General features: G+C 48.1%; 1 protein-coding gene across 1 annotated transcript in view; it reads right to left on the bottom strand.

Annotated features, from left to right (window-relative positions):
* Positions 1-5,375: 5,375 nt before the first annotated feature.
* Positions 5,376-20,737, bottom strand: part of LOC123992381 (proline-rich extensin-like protein EPR1) — a 50,581-nt gene continuing 35,219 nt past the window's right edge. Inside the window, exon 3 of the mRNA XM_046293522.1 lies at positions 5,376-5,830. Coding sequence (XP_046149478.1) covers positions 5,376-5,830 — 455 coding nt within the window. The remainder of the gene's footprint in view (positions 5,831-20,737) is intronic.

Genomic DNA, 20,737 nt, shown 5'->3' with positions numbered 1-20,737 from the left:
TGGTACAGGGTCAATGTTTAGGCTATATATAGGGGATTCTGGTACAGGGTCAATGTTTAGGCTATATATAGAGGATTCTGGTACAGGGTCAATGTTTAGGCTATATATAGGGGATTCTGGTACAGGGTCAATGTTTAGGCTATATATAGGGGATTCTGGTACAGGGTCAATGTTTAGGCTATATATAGGGGATTCTGGTACAGGGTCAATGTTTAGGCTATATATAGAGGATTCTGGTACAGGGTCAATGTTTAGGCTATATATAGAGGATTCTGGTACAGGGTCAATGTTTAGGCTATATACAGGGGATTCTGGTACAGGGTCAATGTTTAGGCTATATATAGAGGATTCTGGTACAGAGTCAATGTTTAGGCTATATATAGAGGATTCTGGTACAGGGTCAATGTTTAGGCTATATATAGGGGATTCTGGTACAGGTTCAATGTTTAGACTATATATAGGGGATTCTGGTACAGAGTCAATGTTTAGGCTATATATAGGGGATTCTGGTACAGAGTCAATGTTTAGGATATATATAGGGGATTCTAGTACAGGGTCAATGTTTAGGCTATATATAGAGGATTCTGGTACAGGGTCAATGTTTAGGCTATATATAGAGGATTCTGGTACAGGGTCAATGTTTAGGCTATATATAGGGGATTCTGGTACAGGAACAATGTTTAGGCTATATATAGGGGCTCCTGGTACAGGGTCAATGTTTAGGCTATATATAGGGGATTCTGGTACAGGGTCAATGTTTAGGCTATATATAGGGATTCTGGTACAGGGTCAATGTTTAGGCTATATATAGGGGATTCTGGTACAGGGTCAATGTTTAGGCTATATATAGGGATTCTGGTACAGGGTCAATGTTTAGGCTATATATAGAGGATTCTGGTACAGAGTCAATGTTTAGGCTATATATAGAGGATTCTGGTACAGGGTCAATGTTTAGGCTATATATAGGGGATTCTGGTACAGGTTCAATGTTTAGGCTATATATAGGGGATTCTGGTACAGAGTCAATGTTTAGGCTATATATAGGGGATTCTGGTACAGAGTCAATGTTTAGGCTATATATAGGGGATTCTAGTACAGGGTCAATGTTTAGGCTATATATAGAGGATTCTGGTACAGGGTCAATGTTTAGGCTATATATAGAGGATTCTGGTACAGGGTCAATGTTTAGGCTATATATAGGGGATTCTGGTACAGGAACAATGTATAGGCTATATATAGGGGCTCCTGGTACAGGGTCAATGTTTAGGCTATATATAGGGGATTCTGGTACAGGGTCAATGTTTAGGCTATATATAGGGGATTCTGGTACAGGGTCAATGTTTAGGCTATATATAGAGGATTCTGGTACAGGGTCAATGTTTAGGCTATATATAGGGGATTCTGGTACAGGGTCAATGTTTAGGCTATATATAGGGGATTCTGGTACAGGGTCTGTTATGCAGGTGAATGAGGACCCAAAAGCGAAACTTAACAGAAACAGAGTTTATTCCAGTCTTAACAAAAAATGATTAATCCTGAATTCTTTCACTGGTAATGTCCAAACAGGAATAACTGAAATCCTCTAGTCAGTAGAGGGGAACAACAGGAGATGCGACCACAGACTGCAGGTCGCTTCGGGTAGGCGCAGGCTGTAGCTGATAGAGACACCTGCTCACACGCAGCATCTGAAGAAGGCAAAAACACGACAGGATGGAACAAGGACACAGTACAGCAAACAAGGATCCGACAAGGACAGAAGCGGAAACAGAGGGAGAAATAGGGACTCTAATCAGAGGGCAAAATAGGGGACAGGTGTGAAAGAGTAAACAAGGTAGTTAAGAGAATGAGGAACAGCTGGGAGCAGGAACGGAACGATAGAGAGAGAGAGAGAGAGAGAGAGAGGGAAAGAACCTAATAAGACCAGCAGGGGGAAACGAATGGAAGAGAAAGCACAGGGACAAGACATGACAATCTATGACAAAACATGACAGTGCTTCCCTTTGTAGTCTGTAATAGTTTCCAAGCCTGGTCACATCCGACGAGCGTCGGAGCCGGTATTGTACAATTCGATCTTATTCCTGTATTGACGCTTTGCCTGTTTCACGATTCGTAGGAGGGCATAGCGGGATTTATTTTAAGCTTCTGGGTTAGAGTCCTGCTCCTTGAAACACGGCAGCTCTAGCCTTTAGCTCAGTGCGGATTTACTGATTGGTGGTGTAGTGTTTATGTCAGCAGAGCATCTGTGTACTCTTGTGTCGGTCAGAGTGGCAAACATACACTATTGAATTCCAAATGGCAGCCTATCTCCTACAGTCACTACCTATGGGCCCTCGTCAACAGTAATGCACTATACAGGGAATATGGTGCCATTTGGGAAGCAGACTTGTTTTTTGGAGAAGTGAGTGGTAGGACTGAAGAGGATGGATAAGTCTAACTGCCTGCAGAGGAAGAAGAGTAGAAGGAGTAGGAGGAAGAGACCTATTTTGATGGAGAGTTTATTTGAGGATGGTTCTTACACCTTGCTCACAGGGCTCCTCATGTATGAGGGAGGACAAGAGGACTTTATCTGTTTCTATTCTCTCTCCCTCCATCCCACTCTTTCTATTTTGTCTGTCTATCCCACGGATCATTTTGAACAAGTCCCCCGTGTTCAGGCTCTCTGTCTGTGTGGAGCAGGGATGGGATCGTACAGCTAGCCTGAGGACATATCCATGTATTCACACCTCATCATCACCAACTATCAACCACCTCTAACACTATACCTGTCAGAAACACACACACACACACACACACACACACACACACACACACACACACACACACACACACACACACACACACACACACACACACACACACACACACACACACACACACACACACACACACACACACACACACACACACACACACACACACACACAACAAGAATATTGCAGGACTTTTTCCGCAATCCACTACAATTAGCAGGAAGTTATACATTGGTGCAGCTGAAAAAAAATGAGGCATACATTTCTAATCTGATTATTATACTTAGCTCATAATTTGAAAATTGTACCTTTTCAATAAACCATGTTTTCAGAGAATTAAAATGGTAAAACGTTTTTTTATTTCTTCTGACTAATCCTTAATCTGTCTAAACACTTGATGGGGGATTGACAGCGGTTCAGAGAGAAGGAGCAAGAGAGAGAGAGCTCTTAGCTGAGCTCTGTGGCCAAGGGACAGGCTCCATTATTGTGTGAAAAACAATTAAACAGACAATTAGATGAGCAGTGAAGAGGGGAAGAAAGGGAAGAGGGAGAGAGAGAGAGAGAGAGAGAGGGAGAGATAGAGAGAGAGAGAAATAAATAAATTAAGCGAGAGAGAGGGGAAGAGAGACAGAGAGAAAAAAATTAAAAGAGAGAGATTCTAGTACAGGGTCAATGTTTAGGCTATAGATAGGGGATTCTGGTACAGGGTCAATGTTTAGGCTATATATATAGCTCCTCTCTCTCTCTCTCTCTCTCTCTCTCTCTCTCTCTCTCTCTCTCTCTCTCTCTCTCTCTCTCTCTCTCTCTCTCTCTCTCACCAACTCTCTATATTTTCCTCTCTCCTTCTTTCTATCTCTCTCTTTTCCTCTCTCTCTTTTAATTTTTTTCTCTCTGTCTCTCTTCCCCTCTCTCTCGCTTAATTTATTTATTTATTTCTCTCTCTCTCTCTCTCTCTCTCTCTCTCTCTCTCTCTCTCTCTCTCTCTCTCTCTCTCTCTCTCTCTCTCTCTCTCTCTCTCTCTCTCTCTCTCTCTCTCTCTCTCTCTCTCTCTCTCTCTCTCTCTCGTCATGATCCACAGTATCATATCCAGAGAATGAGAGAAAACTGAGCGTACAAGAGAGGGGGATGAAAACAGACGAGACTAGAGAGGGATGGAGCAGGCCCAGCCACAGGGGAAACAATGGCCTTAATTATACCAGTGTTTGTCATCAGTCTCTTGTCTGGCCTGTATCCCTGCAGGCCCCTAAAGGCCCCTGACGTCCTTTGTTGTTGTGGATGGGGAATTAGACGAACACAGCGTGTGTCTGAGGAATGACTGTGGTGAATTTAACCACTAGTTACCAGCAGTAGTTCACATCAACATGGGAGAGAAGATAAAACATATAGAATTAAAACTAGATATTCATTCCAACTAACGCCATCATTGAAAGGGCAAGACTCTCCATAATCCTGTTGACTGAAGTTAAGGCGAATGTCTCAATTTTCTTTGGAGATTGTGTTGGATACAACCCAGTGAACCGTGAGTAAAGACAGACACTGTATTTGATATGATGAGAACGAACATCAGTAAACAATGCAATGTGGAAGCAAAGAGACAAAGAGTCCTACATTTGAGCATTACCTCTCTGTTTATTAATGTCTGTGAGCTAAAGAGCCTCTCTCTCTCTCTCTCTCTCTCTCTCTCTCTCTCTCTCTCTCTCTCCCTCCCTCTCAGTCCCCATCGGCGTAGCTGCTTGTAATTGAGTATTAATGAAATAAGATGACTGGGTCTGTCCTGTATGTGTCACGATCAGGGTCTCTGTGGTACAACGCTGGTGTTTTCATCTCTCTCTCTCTCTCTCTCTCTCTCTCTCTCTCTCTCTCTCTCTCTCTCTCTCTCTCTCTCTCTCTCTCTCTCTCTCTCCTCTCTCCCCCTCTCTCTCTCTCTCTCTCTCTCTCTCTCTCTCTCTCGCTGTCTTTCTCTTTCTTGGTCTCTCGTTCTACTGTTTTAGAGGACTTCGTTATCTATTATGTATGAAGGATTAGTCTCCCCCTGTTTTGTTCCCTCCAGTGTTGTGTTTGTGTGTATGTGTGTGTATGTGTATGTGTGTCTCCAAACAGGTGTGTGTACCCCCCCCCCCCCGGTCCCTGTCCTGTTTAACCTTGGAGCAGGGACAGAACGTTCTGGTAAGGGTGTAGGCGGACACAGGTGAGCTTCTCCACTGCAGCTGTGTTGGTGGGGGGCTGAGGCTGAGGCTGAGGCTGAGGCTGAGGCTGAGGCTGAGGCTGAGGCTGAGGCTGAGGCTGAGGCTGGGGCTGAGGCTGAGGCTGAGGATGGAGCTGGGGCTGAGGCTGAGGCTGAGGCTGAGGCTGAGGCTGAGGCTGGGGCTGAGGTTGATGATAGAGCTGGGGCTTAGGATGGAGCTGGGGATAAGGATGGAGCTGTGGCAGAGGATGGAGCTGTGGCAGAGGATGGAGCTGGGGATGAGGATGGAGCTGTGGCAGATTTTGGGGCAGAGGATGGAGCTGGGGGGGGTGGAGCTGGGGAAGAGGATGGAGCTGGGGCTGAAGGATTAGAGGATGGAGCTGTGGCAGAGGATGGAGCTTTGGAACCTCCAGTGATGTGTTTGAGGATGGAGCTGGGGATTAGGATGGATGGGATGAGGATGGAGCTGGCAGAGGATGGAGCTGTGGCAGAGGATGGAGCTGGGGAAGAGGATGGAACTGGGGGGGGGTGGAGCTGGGGAAGAGGATGAGGCTGGGGCTGAGGATGGAGCTGGGGCTTAGGATGGAGCTGGGGATAAGGATGGAGCTGTGGCAGAGGATGGAGCTGTGGCAGAGGATGGATGGGGATGAGGATGGAGCTGGGGAAGAGGATGGAACTGGGGGGTGGAGCTGGGGAAGAGGATGGAGCTGGGGGGGATGGAGCTGGGGAAGAGGATGGAGCTGGGGCAGAGGTGGAGCTGGGGAGAGGATGGAGCTGTGGCAGAGGATGGAGCTGGGGAAGAGGATGGAGCTAGGGCTTAGGATGGAGCTGGGGATAAGGATGGAGCTGTGGCAGAGGATGGAGCTGGGGAAGAGGATGGAGCTGGGGGGTGGAGCTGGGGAAGAGGATGGAGCTGGGGGGGGTGGAGCTGGGGAGAGGATGGAGCTGGGGCTGAGGTAGATACACACACACTTACGGAACACACACACTAAGCAGGAGTAGGGGGAGTAGCAGCGGCTGAGATTGTTTTGTTGTATATGCATTATAAATATGAATAAAAGTCCATTGACGGGCCACGGTTCTGCTATGCTCCTGTAATCTCCCACAATAGAAAGCCAAGGCTCCTAACCATGACAGAGGGAGGAGGAAATAGAGAGAGAGGGAGGAGGGAGAGAGAGGGAGGGAGGGAGAAAGAGGGAGGGAGGGAGAAAGAGGGGCCTAGAGAGAGAGAGGGAGAAGGGGAGAGAGAGAGAGAGAGAGAGAGAGAGAGGAGAGAGAGAGAGAGGGGCTGAGAGAGATAGAGGAGAGGGGAGAGAGAGAGAGAGAGAGAGAGAGAGAGAGAGAGAGAGAGAGAGAGAGGGAGGAAGGGAGGGAGAAAGAGGGGCCGAGAGAGAGAGAAAGGGAGAAAGGGAGAGAGAAAGAGAGAGAGAGAGAGAGGGGGAGAGAGGGGGGAGAGAGAGAGGGGAGAGAGAGAGGGGCAGAGAGAGAGAGGGAGAAGGGGAGAGAGAGAGAGAGAGGGAGAGGGAGGGAAAAACATGGCCTTTGCGATTTATCATTCTGAAAATGTCTGAGAAGTGGAGAAGGTCTGTAATCCATCAAGATTATTTTAGTATTCAATTCTTTAGGATACTCTGCACTCCCTCCATGTGGTCCTCTGTCCACTTTCATCTGATACATAAGTAGATAACAGACCAAGTTTGTATCCCAAATAGTTGTGGTGTAAACTACTCAGGTAAAAATACTACTCAGGTAAAAATACTACTCAGGTAAAAATACTACTCAGGTAAAAATACGTTAAATCAAATCAAATCAAACTTTATTTGTCACATGCGCCGAATAAAACAAGTGTAGACTTTTCCGTGAAATGCTGACTTACAAGCCCTTAACCAACAGTGCAGTTCAAGAAGAGTTAAGAATAACAATAATGAGGTTCCGGTACCGAGTCGGTGTGCAGGGGTACTGTCACGACTCCGACCGAAGGTGGCTCCCCTTCCTGTTCGGGTGGCGCTCAGTGGTCGTCGTCGCCGGTCTACTAGCTGCCACTGATTCTTTTCTCCCCCTCCTTGTGTTTATTGAGTGCACCTGTTTTGAGTTGGTTATAATTAGTGAGGCTTTATTAGTCAGCCGGCCCGCCTGGCTGACTATTGTGTTTGCATTAGATGTACATGTTTGTGTATTTAGTGCTAGACTGTTTTCGTTTCCCTGTGTGTGGGGCATTTGGTTTGAGCACCCGTAAGTGGGGGGACCGTAGTTCTCCGTGTGTGGGGCATTTGGTTTGAGCACCCGTAAGTGGGGGGACCGTAGTTCTCCGTGTGTGGGGCATTTGGTTTGAGCACCCGTAAGTGGGGGGACCGTAGTTCACCGTGTGTGGGGCATTTGGTTTGAGCACCCGTAAGTGGGGGGACCGTAGTTCACCGTTTCTGGGGCATTTGGTTTGAGCACCCGTAAGTGGGGGGACCGTAGTTCACCGTGTCTGGGGCATTTGGTTTGAGCACCCGTAAGTGGGGGGACCGTAGTTCACCGTGTCTGGGGCATTTGGTTTGAGCACCCGTAAGTGGGGGGACCGTAGTTCACCGTGTCTGGGGCATTTGGTTTGACCACCCGTAAGTGGATTGACCGTAGTTCACCGTGTATTAAAGAAGCACTTTATTGAACTCTGCTTTCCTGCGCCTGATTTCACCCTCATGACACCCAGGACCTTCACAGGTACAGGTTAGTAATGAGGTTATGTCTGGGGCATTTGGTTTGCACCGGTGTGGATTGGGGTTCAGGTTATTAATGAGGTTATATGAAGGGGGCTTTCCTGCGCCTGATTTCAGTGTGGACCTTACAGGTACAGGTTAGTAATGAGGTTATATACAGGGGGCACCGGTGTGCAGGGGTACAGGTTAGTAATGAGGTTATATACAGGGGGCACCGGTACCGAGTCAGTGTGGAGGGGTACAGGTTAGTAATGAGGTTATATACAGGGGGCACCAGGTTAGTGAGGTTATATACAGGGGCACCGGTGTGCAGGGTACAGGTTAGTAATGAGGTTATATACAGGGGCACCGGTGTGCAGGGGTACAGGTTAGTAATGAGGTTATATACAGGGGGCACCGGTACCGAGTCAGTGTGGAGGGGTACAGGTTAGTAATGAGGTTATATACAGGGGGCACCGGTACCGAGTCGGTGTGCAGGGGTACAGGTTAGTAATGAGGTTATATACAGGGGGCACCGGTACCGAGTCAGTGTGCAGGGGTACAGGTTAGTAATGAGGTTATATACAGGGGGCACCGGTGTGCAGGGGTACAGGTTAGTAATGAGGTTATATACAGGGGGCACCGGTGTGCAGGGGTACAGGTTAGTAATGAGGTTATATACAGGGGGCACCGGTACTGAGTCAGTGTGGAGGGGTACAGGTTAGTAATGAGGTTATATACAGGGGGCACCGGTACCGAGTCGGTGTGCAGGGGTACAGGTTAGTAATGAGGTTATATACAGGGGGCACCGGTACCGAGTCAGTGTGCAGGGGTACAGGTTAGTAATGAGGTTATATACAGGGGGCACCGGTACCGAGTCGGTGTGCAGGGGTACAGGTTAGTAATGAGGTTATATACAGGGGGCACCGGTACCGAGTCAGTGTGCAGGGGTACAGTTTAGTTGAGGTCATCTGTACATGTAGGTGGGGGTGAAGTGACTATGCATAGATAATAAACAGCGAGTAGCAGCAGTGTACAAAAGGGAGAGGGGGTCAATGTACATTTTCCGTTGGCAATTTGATGAATTGTTCAGCAGTCTTATGACTTGGGGGTCGAAGCTGTTGGAAGTATTATTTTACTGGGTGACTTTCACTTTTACTTGAGTCATTTTCTAATAAGGTATCTTTACTTTTACTCAAGTTTGACAATCGACTACTTTTTCCACCACTGCCCAAATGGTACCTATTTCCCTGTCCCAAAGTAGTGCACTAAATAGGGAATAGGGTGTCAGTTGGGACACTCTATTCTGTTTGGCTGAGGCAGGCATTTATACAGCCACACAGTCAGTGTTGTACCAACTGTACCGTATTCTGCTGCTGCAATGGAACGACAGGTGGGCAAAGCAACCAAACCACATGTTCAGAGAAAATAGTATGAAAAGATTGGTCTATTTACACACTGACATGGACCAATGGCATGGCAGCAGGGTGCTTAGAACTTGAGTTAGGAATAATAGCGCTCCATGGAGTTACAATACAATCTTTAGATTGTGAGGATCTTGGTCAAGACATTGTAATGAGATGGTTGTTTTTCCTCAGAATATACCTGGAATGTGTATTGTATTACAAATCAACAGAAGCAGAGGGAGAGGGTTCACTGAAGACTGTCACGTCAGGGCCTCTTAGGGGAAATGAAGGCTAACCATGTTCCTAAATGTTCCTAAAGTCTCATGGACGGATGCACAAAACATAACTAAACATAACTGATATTGTAGCGTCTATCAACAGACTGTGGTATGCGAAGACTAATGGGGAACTTTGTTCCCATGCACAGATTTGTCGTCACTGATCATTTGGATAAATCACGATTTTTCAGGTGTTTTTTGATCCGTGGAAGTCCTTGTAACTCACTAACAGAGGAGGTGGAGCCCCGCTTCTGTTCCACATTCTAGTATCTTTTCAAACAAGTCTGCCTCCAGGACTTAACTGACCCTGTCCCCAGGTTACTCTCCGGCCCACAACAAGAGCCAAAGCTAGACATAGCCGTCTAACTGGGGGTCAGAGCCCCAGACATAGCCCTCTTACTGGGGATTAGAGCCCCAGACATAGCCGTCTAACTGGGGGTCAGAGCCCCAGACATAGCCGTCTAACTGGTGGTCAGAGCCCCAGACATAGCCGTCTAACTGGGGGTCAGAGCCCCAGACATAGCCGTCTCACTGGGGGTCAGAGACCCAGACATAGCCGTTTAACTGGGGGTCAGAGCCCCAGACATAGCCGTTTAACTGGGGGTCAGAGCCCCAGACATAGCCGTCTAACTTGGGGTCAGAGCCCCAGACATAACCCTCTTACTGGGGATCAGAGACCCAGAAATAGCCCTTTCACTGGGGGTCAGAGCCCCAGACATAGCCCTCTCACTGGAAGTCAGACCCCAGACATAGCCCTCTCACTGGGGGCCAGAGCCCCAGACATAGCCCTCCAACTGGGGATCAGAGCCCCAGAAATAGCCCTCTCACTGGGGATCAGAGCGCCAGACATAGACCTCTCACTCGAGGTCAGACCCCCAGACATAACCCTCTCACTGGGGATCAGAGCCCCAGAAAACACAGACCCACCACCCCTACAGACCCCTGTCTGACCCTGACCCACCACCAACACTATAGACCCCTGTCTGACCCTGACCCACCACCAACACTATAGACCCCTGTCTGACCCTGACCCACCACCAACACTATAGACCATTGTCTGACCCTGACCCACCACCAACACTATAGACCCCTGTCTGACCCTGACCCACCACCAACACTATAGACCATTGTCTGACCCTGACCCACCACCAACACTATAGACCCCTGTCTGACCCTGACCCACCACCAACACTATAGACCCCTGTCTGACCCTGACCCACCACCAACACTATAGACCCCTGTCTGACCCTGACCCACCACCAACACTATAGACCCCTGTCTGACCCTGACCCACCACCAACACTATAGACACCTGTCTGACCCTGACCCACCACCAACACTATAGACCCCTGTCTGACCCTGACCCACCACCAACACTATAGACCCCTGTCTCAAGTTCATTGCAACAAACAATAGTACGCAAGTATAAACACATGGGACCACGCAGCCGTCATACCGCTCAGGAAGGAGACACGGTCTGTCTCCTAGAGATGTACGTACTTTGGTGTGAAAAGTGCAAATCAATCCCAGAACAACAGCAAAGAACCAAGTGAAGATGCTGGAGGAAACAGGTAGAAAAGTATTACCACAGTAAAACAAGTCCTATATCGAAATAACCTGAAAGGCCACTCAGCAAGGAAGAAGCCACTGCTCCAAAACTGCCATAAAAAAAGACAGACTACGGTTTGCAACTGCATATAGGGACAAAGATCATACTTTTTGGAGAAATATCCTCTGGTCTGATGAAACTAAAATATAACTGTTTGGCCAAAATAACCATTGTTTTGTTTGGAGGATAAAGGGGGAGGCTTGCAAGCCGAATAACACCATCCCAACCGTGAAGCACGGGGGTGGCAGCATCATGTTGTAGGGGAGCTTTGCTGCCGGAGAGACTGGTGCACTTCACAAAATAGATGGCATCATGAAAAGGGAAAATTATGTGGATATTTTGAATCAACATCTCAAGACATCATTCAGGAAGTTAAAGCTTGGTCGCAAATGTGTCTTCCAAATGGACAATGACCCCAAGCATACTTCCAAAATTGTGGCAAAATGGCTTAAGGACGACCAAGTCAAGATATTGGACTGTCCATCACAAAGCCCTGACCTCAATCCTTTAGAAAATTTGTGGGCAGAACCGAAAAAGAGTGGGCGAGCAAGGAGGCCTACAAACCTGACTGAGTTACACCAACTCTGTCAGGAGGAAAGGCCCAAAATTCACCCAACTTATTGTGGGAAGCTTGTGGAAATCTACCCGTAACGTTTGACCCAAGTTAAACAATTTAAAGGCAATTCTACCAAATACTAATTGGGTGTATGTAAACTGGGAATATGATGAAAGAAATAAAAGATATTATTCTGACATTCCACATTCTTAAAATAAAGTGGTGATCCTAACTGACCTAAGACAGGGAGTTTTTACTAGGATTAAATGTCAGGAATTGTGAAAAGCTGAGATTAAAAGTTAACTTCCCACTTCAACTGTATCATATCAATCACAATCTACCTCAATCACTTCCTCAAACAGTACACTCTCACTGGGGCAGTTCTACCCTGACCTGTACCCTCCATTCCACCTGTTGGCCAGCCCTAAAAGCCAATTAGCCAGTAGGCCACAGCCTTATTTCATTGGTCTCAGTTGAACAAATAAATTGAGCCAGGTTACTAGGGACTGTTGCTTAATGCTTCCCCATTGCTGTTAATTCAATAAGTGAACAGCTCTGGCCTTGTCTGCCCTTGTGGAGAAAGAGTAAATTGAAAAATATATTAATAAATACATATGGATAGAGACAGACAGAGAGAGTATGTATAAATAGACAAGTATGTATAAATAGACAAGTGTGTGTGTGTGTGTGTGTGTGTGTGTGTGTGTGTGTGTGTGTGTGTGTGTGTGTGTGTGTGTGTGTGTGTGTGTGTGCGTGCGTGCGTGCGTGCGTGCGTGTGTGTGTGTGGGGGGGGTCAACAGGGCCGACGTTAGGGAATCACTGGTGCTCATCTCTGCCTTCTGGCTTCAATTGTTTATAAGAGGAGGCTGCTCTCCATCTCTCTTCATCTCTCTCTATATCTGTCTCTCTCTGTTTTTTGGTTTTAAGTAACCACGGCAACAAAGGCAGCTTCATTTGTAGTTTTGCAGTGTGTGTGTCTTTCTGTCTGTTCTTCTATTTAAGTATACATCAAATCACCTCTACACTTTCCCCCCATACACGTTGAGAACAATGCATCTCTAGGAAATGTGTACAGAGTGCAGAGGGAGGAGAGAGAAATGGTTGTTGTTGTTTTTCCAGGATAGCTGTGTTAGCACAGCAGCATGCTAGCCACATCATTCTGACTGTCATACTATGCAGGAGGCAGGATATGGTTCTGTTTACAGATTCTAGAATGGGGTATGAAGAAACATTCTACAACTAGCTCTCACAGGCTCACGTCAGAAATAGACTTTCTTCCATGTTTCTCAAACGCCAAATTATTTCGACGTTGTTTAAAGTCAAGTTTACAAATGAACTCAGAAAATCTAAAGGTTAGGGTGAACTTTAGGCATTAACTGTGACATTTTAAGGTTAGTCATTACCGCTCATGGGTTAAGGTAATGATAAAGGTTTGGGATACGCTTAAAACAAAAAATCTAAACTTTCTATTACTGGATTGTAATTTACAACCTTTGCAATCAGAGGCAGATGCTTACGCGCATCTGCCTTCCCTGTCCACAATGCCTGAAGCCTACTTGAAGGTAACAGCGCTCACTGTGGCCCTGAGTGGCCGGTTTACACATCATCTCACAACGTCTTCAGACATGGATAAACGTCCAATACTGACTTGTATCACGAGTGACCTGCCTGAAATGAAAGATGGTTACAGTAAAATAAGGAAGTACATTTGAGACATATTCCTCTGAGGTTTTCCTCTCCGCCCCAACAGACCAGATGTGACAGTAAAATAAGGAAGTACATTTGAGACATATTCCTCTGAGGTTTTCCTCTCCTCCCCAACAGAACAGATGTGACAGGGCCTTTGAACAATCAGGGTTCACTTAACTCACAGATCAACTAATTGAATGTAACCTGGAGTGAGAGAGCCAGAGGACACAGCACCATGCAACACACACACACACACACACACACACACACACACACACACACACACACACACACACACACACACACACACACACACACACACACACACACACACACACACACACACACACACACACACACACACACACACACACACACACACACACACACACACACACACACGGGCACACACACACGGGCACACACACACGCACACACACGCACGCACGCGCACGCACGCGCACACACACGCACACACCCACACACACACACACACACACACACACACACACACACACACACACACAGACACACACACACACACACACACACACACACGCACGCACGCACACACACACACACACACACACACACACACACACACACAGACACACACACACACACACACACACACACACACACACACACACACACACACACACACACACACACACACACACACACACACACACACACACACACACACACACACACATGCACACACACCAACACAAACACACACACGCTGCCAGAGGATACATCCCCATCCAGAGGAAACCAGGGGCAGGAAGAAGAAGTCTGTTTAATGGGCTCAGTATGATGTGTTTTGATGCAAGAGAAGTGAACAAGGATCATTTGGTATGTGTGTGTGTGAGGTGTGTGTGTGTCAGCAGTGAGGGTGAGGTGTGTGTGTCAGGTGTGTGGGTGAGATCTGTGTGTGTCAGGTGTGTGTGAGGTGTGTGTGTGTCAGGTGTGCGTGATGTGTGTCAGGTGTGGTGTAAGGCGTGTGTCAGGTGTGTGTGAGGTGTGCTGCAGGTTTCCGACCAATATTAGGAGCGTATTTCTTGTCTTCTCTCTCAGATCTCCATGGAGATAGTGACCTGACCTCTACCATTATCATTCTCCGCCTGCACTCTGTGAGGCTGACATGCCCTGCACACCCACACACACACACACACACACACACACACACACACACACACACACACACACACACACACACACACACACACACACACACACACACACACACACACACACACACACACACACACACACACACACACACACACACACACACACACACACACACACACACACACCTGATCCTGGAGAGCCATAGGGTGTGGTTCCTGGTTCAGGCTTCTAACTAAAGCTAACATACCCTGTAGTTCTCCAGGTCTAGAGTTCTATCTAAAGCTAACATACCCTGTAGTTCTCCAGGTCTAGAGTTCTAACTAAAGCTAACATACCCTGTAGTTCTCCAGGTCTAGAGTTCTAACTAAAGCTAACATACCCTGTAGTTCTCTAGGTCTAGAGATCTATCTAAAGCTAACATACCCTGTAGTTCTCCAGGTCTAGAGTTCTAACTAAAGCTAACATATCCTGTAGTTCTCACACCCAGAGGCGAACACACGTCTCACAACCAGAGGAAAACCTACCTATTTACCTCTCCCCGGTGTTCATAGCCTGATAAAAGACTCAACGAAATCTGGGACCTTTTTTTAAACATTTTTTTCTACAAATGTCAGATAAAGACATCATCTTTTTATAACAGAAAGCCGATTACTCTTCCTAGCCAGCCTAGTGGCAGAGGCATAGTATTGGGGACGAGGCCTGCATCCCAAATGGCAGCCTATTTCCTATATAGTGTATATAGTTCCTTTCCTAAATTAGTGCACTATGTAGGGCAAAGGGTGCCATGTGGGATGCAGACACAGGATAATTCTAAGGGACAAGGTGGAGGGTGTAAAGAGCTCTGAGATAAATTGGATTTAGTCTCTTCTTATATTCTTAAATAGAGATGTATTATCCATAACCCTCTTTGCTTGACAAGCAGGATTATACTGATGTGAATAGAATGTCTGTGTATTCAACAAATGGTTTTAGATTTGAGATTTTAAAGATGATGCTTTTTTTCTGATAGTTTTTCATCTTGTTTATATAGATGTTGTCCTGTCTACCTTGCTCCATCTTCACTAGCAGTAAATTCTGAGCCTCTCCCTCTATCTCCCCTGTTAGAGGGCAGGGGGCCAAACTCACAGTTGTATTACAGGCACATGGGAAAGCAGCTTTAGTGTTTCACTGTCGTGGAATGATGCAATGAAGCGTGTGTGTATGTCTGTGTGTGTGTGTGTGTGTGTTCACCAGAGATAGAGAGCATGTGTAAAATCCCAGAAGGATCCAGGTCAGTTTCCAGTCTCCAGCCTTGGCAGTAGCAGCACCGTAAAATGTGTGTGCGTGTGTGTTTGGGTGTGTGTGTTTGTGTCCTCTTGGGGCAGTGTGTGTTAGTCTCCCGGGCGGCATGCTGTTGGCAGGATTACGGCCAGGACAAGATGTCCAGTGAAATCACCCCAGTTAGCCTGGCCAGGCGTTGCATAATGTCCGTTTAGCATGGCACCAATTTGGGATTTATCCTCAGCCTCTGACCCCTCCACGGGCCCTTTAGTGGGATCAACACTGTGACGCTCTGTAGCAGATGGATAATGAAGCTGCTGAGATAAATATGTTTCACTCTCTCTCTCTGATCTGCTGTTTCTGTCTGAATAAGAGAAATATGGACGGAGGAGGGAGGCTGTGTGTGTGCGTGTGTATGTGTGTGCATGTGGCTAGTGGTGGGTGTGCTGTATTGCTGACCACTCTCTTCCTCTCTGTGACTTGCTCTCCCCCATTTTACCTCCCTCTCGCTCCACTTCTTTCTTCCTCCTTTTCTTAGACAGTCACCACTACATTCTGAAACCCTCACTCATCTTCAATTCCCCTATATTTCCCCTCTCTTTATCCCCTTCTCTCCTCTCTCTGCACCCCCAACCCCCTCTATTCTTATTGTGTGTGTGAGAGGTCTGTGGAAGAAGAACTATCTACATTAGTCACTAACATACCAAAGATAGGGGGAAGAGTGTACATTGAGGAGAGGAAGAAAATTGATCCACTAATGTTTTTAGTTCCTCTCCATCATCTTTCACAGGCCTCTCACACACAATCACCAGATATACTGCTCAACACCCTGCCTCTCCTCTACCTCTACCTCTCCTCTCCTGTCTTATCTTCTCCTGTCCTCTCTTCTACCTCTACCTCTCCTGTCCTCTATTCTACATCTCTTGTCCTCTATTTTACCTCTCCTCTCCTGTCTTAACTTCTCCTGTCCTCTCTTCTACCTCTACCTCTCCTGTCCTCTCTTCCCATGTCCTCTCTTCTAACTTTACCTCTCCTGTCCTCTATTCATCCTCTCCTCTCCTCTCCTCTCCTCTCCTCTCCTCTCCTCTCCTCTCCTCTCCTCTCCTCTCCTCTCCTCTCCTCTCCTCTCCTCTCCTCTCCTCTCCTCTCCTCTCCTCTCCTCTCCTCTCCTCTCCTCTCCTCTCCTCTCTTCTACCTCTACCTCTCTTCTACCTCTACTTCTCCTCCAAATCTGTGTCACGCCTTGGTCATTGTATCTTGTGTTTTTGTTATATGTTTGGGTAGGCCAGGGTGTGACATGGGTTTATATGTTGTATTTCGTATTGGGGTTTGTATTATTTGGGATTGCGGCTGATTAGGGGTGTGTCTAGTTAGGCTTGGCTGCCTGGGGCGATTTTCAATCAGAGTCAGGTGCTTGTCGTTGTCTCTGATTGAGAACCGTATTTAGTCAGCCTGTCTTTCGCGTTGTATTTTGTGGGTGTTTGTCCCTGTCTCTGTGTTGTAGTCGCCAGATAGGCTGTAATAGGTTTCACGTTCCGTTTGTTGTTTTCGTATTCATTCAGTTATTTCACGTACAGCGATTTATTTCATTAAAGTCATGAATAACCTACACGCTGCATTTCGGTCTGACTCTCTTCATTCAACAGACGGACGACGTTACAGAAACACCCACCTCTCACAGACCGAGCAGCGTGTGAACTGGCAGGAGTTAAAGGACAACGTTATGGACAGCAGAAGCATGGATTATACGACGTGGGAAGAAATCGACAGGTGGGCAGCCGACCCAGAGAGAGTGCAGGCGCCCGCCTGGGATTCCCTACAGCAATGCGAAGAGGGCTATAGACGTATGGAGTCAAAAAGGAAAGCACGGCTATACAGAGCGAAAACCGAAAGTAACGGGGGAAAGCGCAGAGAGAGAGTGGCTGAGTCAGGAGTCAGACCTGAGCCTACTCTCCCTGTTAATCGTGAAGAGCAGTTGCAGTGGGAGAGACTGCACCATTTGGAGATTTGGACATGGGAGGAGGAATTAGACGGTAAAGGACCCTGGGCGCAGCCGGGAGAATATCGCGGTCCCAAGGAGGAAATAGAAGCAGCTAAAGCGGAGAGGCGCAAGTATTAGGAGGCAGCACGGCGACGCGGTTGGAAACCGGAAAGTCATCCCAAAAAATGTATTGGGGGGGGGGCTTAGGGAGAGTATGGCTGAGTCAGGAGATAGACCTGAGCCAACTCTCCTTGTTCATCGTGAGGAGCCAAGGAGGAGACCAGAACCAGAGCCAGTGTTAGAGGTGAGCGAAGCAGAGACTGTGAAGGAGTTAATGGGGACAGTGGAGTGGAGAGTAATGAGGGAGTTGCTAGCTTGGTGCTATAGATATAATATTCGTCCGATGGATCGTGTCGGGGATTTGATAGCACCTGAGTTAGCTCTCTATACTCAACCTGAGGTGCGTGTTAGTCAGCAGGTGAAGTTGGTGCCAGCCTCATGCACCAGGCCTCCTGTGCACATCCCTAGCCTTGCACGTCCTGTGCCTACACTCCAGTATGCCTTCACGGTCTAGCCCATCCTGTGTCACCTCCACACACCAGTCCTCCGGTAGCAGCTCCCCGCACCAGGCTTCCTGTGCGTGTCCTCGATCCAGTACCACCAGTTCCAGCACCACGCACCAGGCCTCCAGTGCGCCTCGCCTGTTCAGCGCAGCCAGCACTTTTCTCCTCTCCTGCGCTGCCGGAGTCTCCAGTCTGCCCAGCACCGCCAGTGCTCCCAGTCGGCCCAGCGTGGCCAGTGCTCCCAGTCGGCCCAGCGCGGCCAGTGCTCCCAGTCTGCCCAGCGCGGCCAGTGCTCCCAGTCTGCCCAGCTCCGCCAGTGCTCCCAGTCTGCCCAGCGCCGCCAGTGCTCCCAGTCTGCCCAGCTCCGCCAGTGCTCCCAGTCTGCCCAGCTCCGCCAGTGCTCCCAGTCTGCCCAGCGCCGCCAGTGCTCCCAGTAGACCCAGCGCCGCCAGTCTGCCCAGCGCCGCCAGTCTGCCCAGCGCCGCCAGTCTGCCCAGCGCCGCCAGCCTGCCCAGCGCCGCCAGTTGGCCCAGCGTCGCCAGTCTGCCAGGATCCGCCAAAAGTGCCAGTCTGCCAGGATCCGCCAGAAGTGCCAGTCTGCCAAGATCCGCCAGATCGGCCAGACAACCTGAATCATCCAGTTCCACCAGCCAGCCATTATTTACCGGAGCCTACTACCTGCCTGAGCTTCCTCTCAGTTCTGGGCTTCCTCTCAGTACCGGGCTTCCCCTCTGTCCCGGGCTGCCCCTCTGTCCCGAGCTGCCCCTCTGTCCCGAGATGCCCCTCTGTCCTGAGCTGCCCCTCTGTCCTGAGCTGCCCCTCTGTCCCGAGCTGCCCCTCTGTCCCGAGCTGCCCCTCTGTCCTGAGATGCCCCTCTGTCCTGAGCTGCCTCTCTGTCCCGAGCTGCCCCTCGGTCCCGAGCTGCCCCTCAGTTATGTGGGGATCAGGGTGAGGACTATTAGGCCATGGTCGGCGGAGAAGGTGGATTATCCCAGGACGCGAAGGGGAGGAACTAGGACATTTATGGAGTGGGGTCCACGTCCCGAGCCAGAACCGCCACCATGGACAGACGCCCACCCGGACCCTCCCTATGCTCTTGAGGTGCGTCCCGGAGTCCGCACCTTAGGGGGGGGGGTTCTGTCACGCCTTGGTCATTGTATCTTGTGTTTTTGTTATATGTTTGGGTAGGCCAGGGTGTGACATGGGTTTATATGTTGTATTTCGTATTGGGGTTTGTATTATTTGGGATTGCGGCTGATTAGGGGTGTGTCTAGTTAGGCTTGGCTGCCTGGGGCGATTCTCAATCAGAGTCAGGTGCTTGTCGTTGTCTCTGATTGAGAACCGTATTTAGTCAGCCTGACTTTCACGTTGTATTTTGTGGGTGTTTGTCCCTGTCTCTGTGTTGTAGTCGCCAGATAGGCTGTAATAGGTTTCACGTTCCGTTTGTTGTTTTCGTATTCATTCAGTTATTTCATGTACGGCGATTTATTTAATTAAAGTCATGAATAACCTACACGCTGCATTTCGGTCTGACTCTCTTCATTCAACAGACGAACTACGTTACACTCTGCCTCTCAACTCCTGTCCTCTCTTCTCCCGTCCTCTCTTGTCCTCTACTTCTACCTCTCCTCTCTTCTCCTCTACCTCTACCTATCCTATCTTCTCATGTCCTCTCATTTCCTCTCTTCTCCTCTACCTCTACCTATCCTAACTTCTCATGTCCTCTCCTGTCCTCTCTTCTACCTCTACTTCTCCTCTACCTCTGCCTCTCATCTCCCTCTCCTCTCTTCTCCTCTACCTCTACCTATCCTATCTTCTCATGTCCTCTCCTTTCCTCTCTTTTCCTCTCACACAGACACATCTCATTGACTCAGTCTGTTTAAGTCTAACCAGCTGAAAGCTGTGTTGGGCTGACATGGACATTAAACCATAGAATCAGGCATTACCATGAGCAGCCATACTGGCAGAATCATTAAGGTATACAGTGGGGAGAACAAGTATTTGATACACAGCCGATTTTACAGGTTTTCCTACTTACAAAGCATGTAGAGGTCTGTAATTTTTAAAATCATAGGTACACTTCAACTTTGAGAGACGGAATCTAAAACAAAAATCCAGAAAATCACATTGTATAATTTTTAAGTAATTAATTTGCCTTTTTTTTGCATGACATAAGTATTTGATACATCAGAAAAGCAGAACTTAATATTTGTACAGAAACCTTTGTTTGCAATTACAGAGATCATACGTTTCCTGTAGTTCTTGACCAGGTTTGCACACACTGCAGCAGGGATTTTGGCCCACTCCTCCATACAGAACTTCTCCAGATCCTTCAGGTTTCGGGGCTGTCGCTGGGCAATACGGACTTTCAGTTCCCTCCAAAGATTTTCTATTGGGTTCAGGTCTGCGACTGGCTGGGCGACTCCAGGACCTTGAGATGCTTCTTACGGAGCCACTCCTTAGTTTCCCTGGCTGTGTGTTTCGGGTAGTTGTCATGCTGGAAGAACCAGCCACGACCCATCTTCAATGCTCTTACTGAGGGAAGGAGGTTGTTGGCCAAGATCTCACGATACATGGCCCCATCATCCTCCCCTCAATACGGTGTAGTCGTCCTGTCCCCTTTGCAGAAAAGCATCCCCAAA

Source organism: Oncorhynchus gorbuscha, linkage group LG13, assembly GCF_021184085.1.
Source record: "Oncorhynchus gorbuscha isolate QuinsamMale2020 ecotype Even-year linkage group LG13, OgorEven_v1.0, whole genome shotgun sequence".
NCBI lineage: Eukaryota > Metazoa > Chordata > Actinopteri > Salmoniformes > Salmonidae > Oncorhynchus > Oncorhynchus gorbuscha.
Note: the sequence above shows the minus strand (reverse complement) of the source record. Positions and strands in the feature narration are given on the sequence as shown.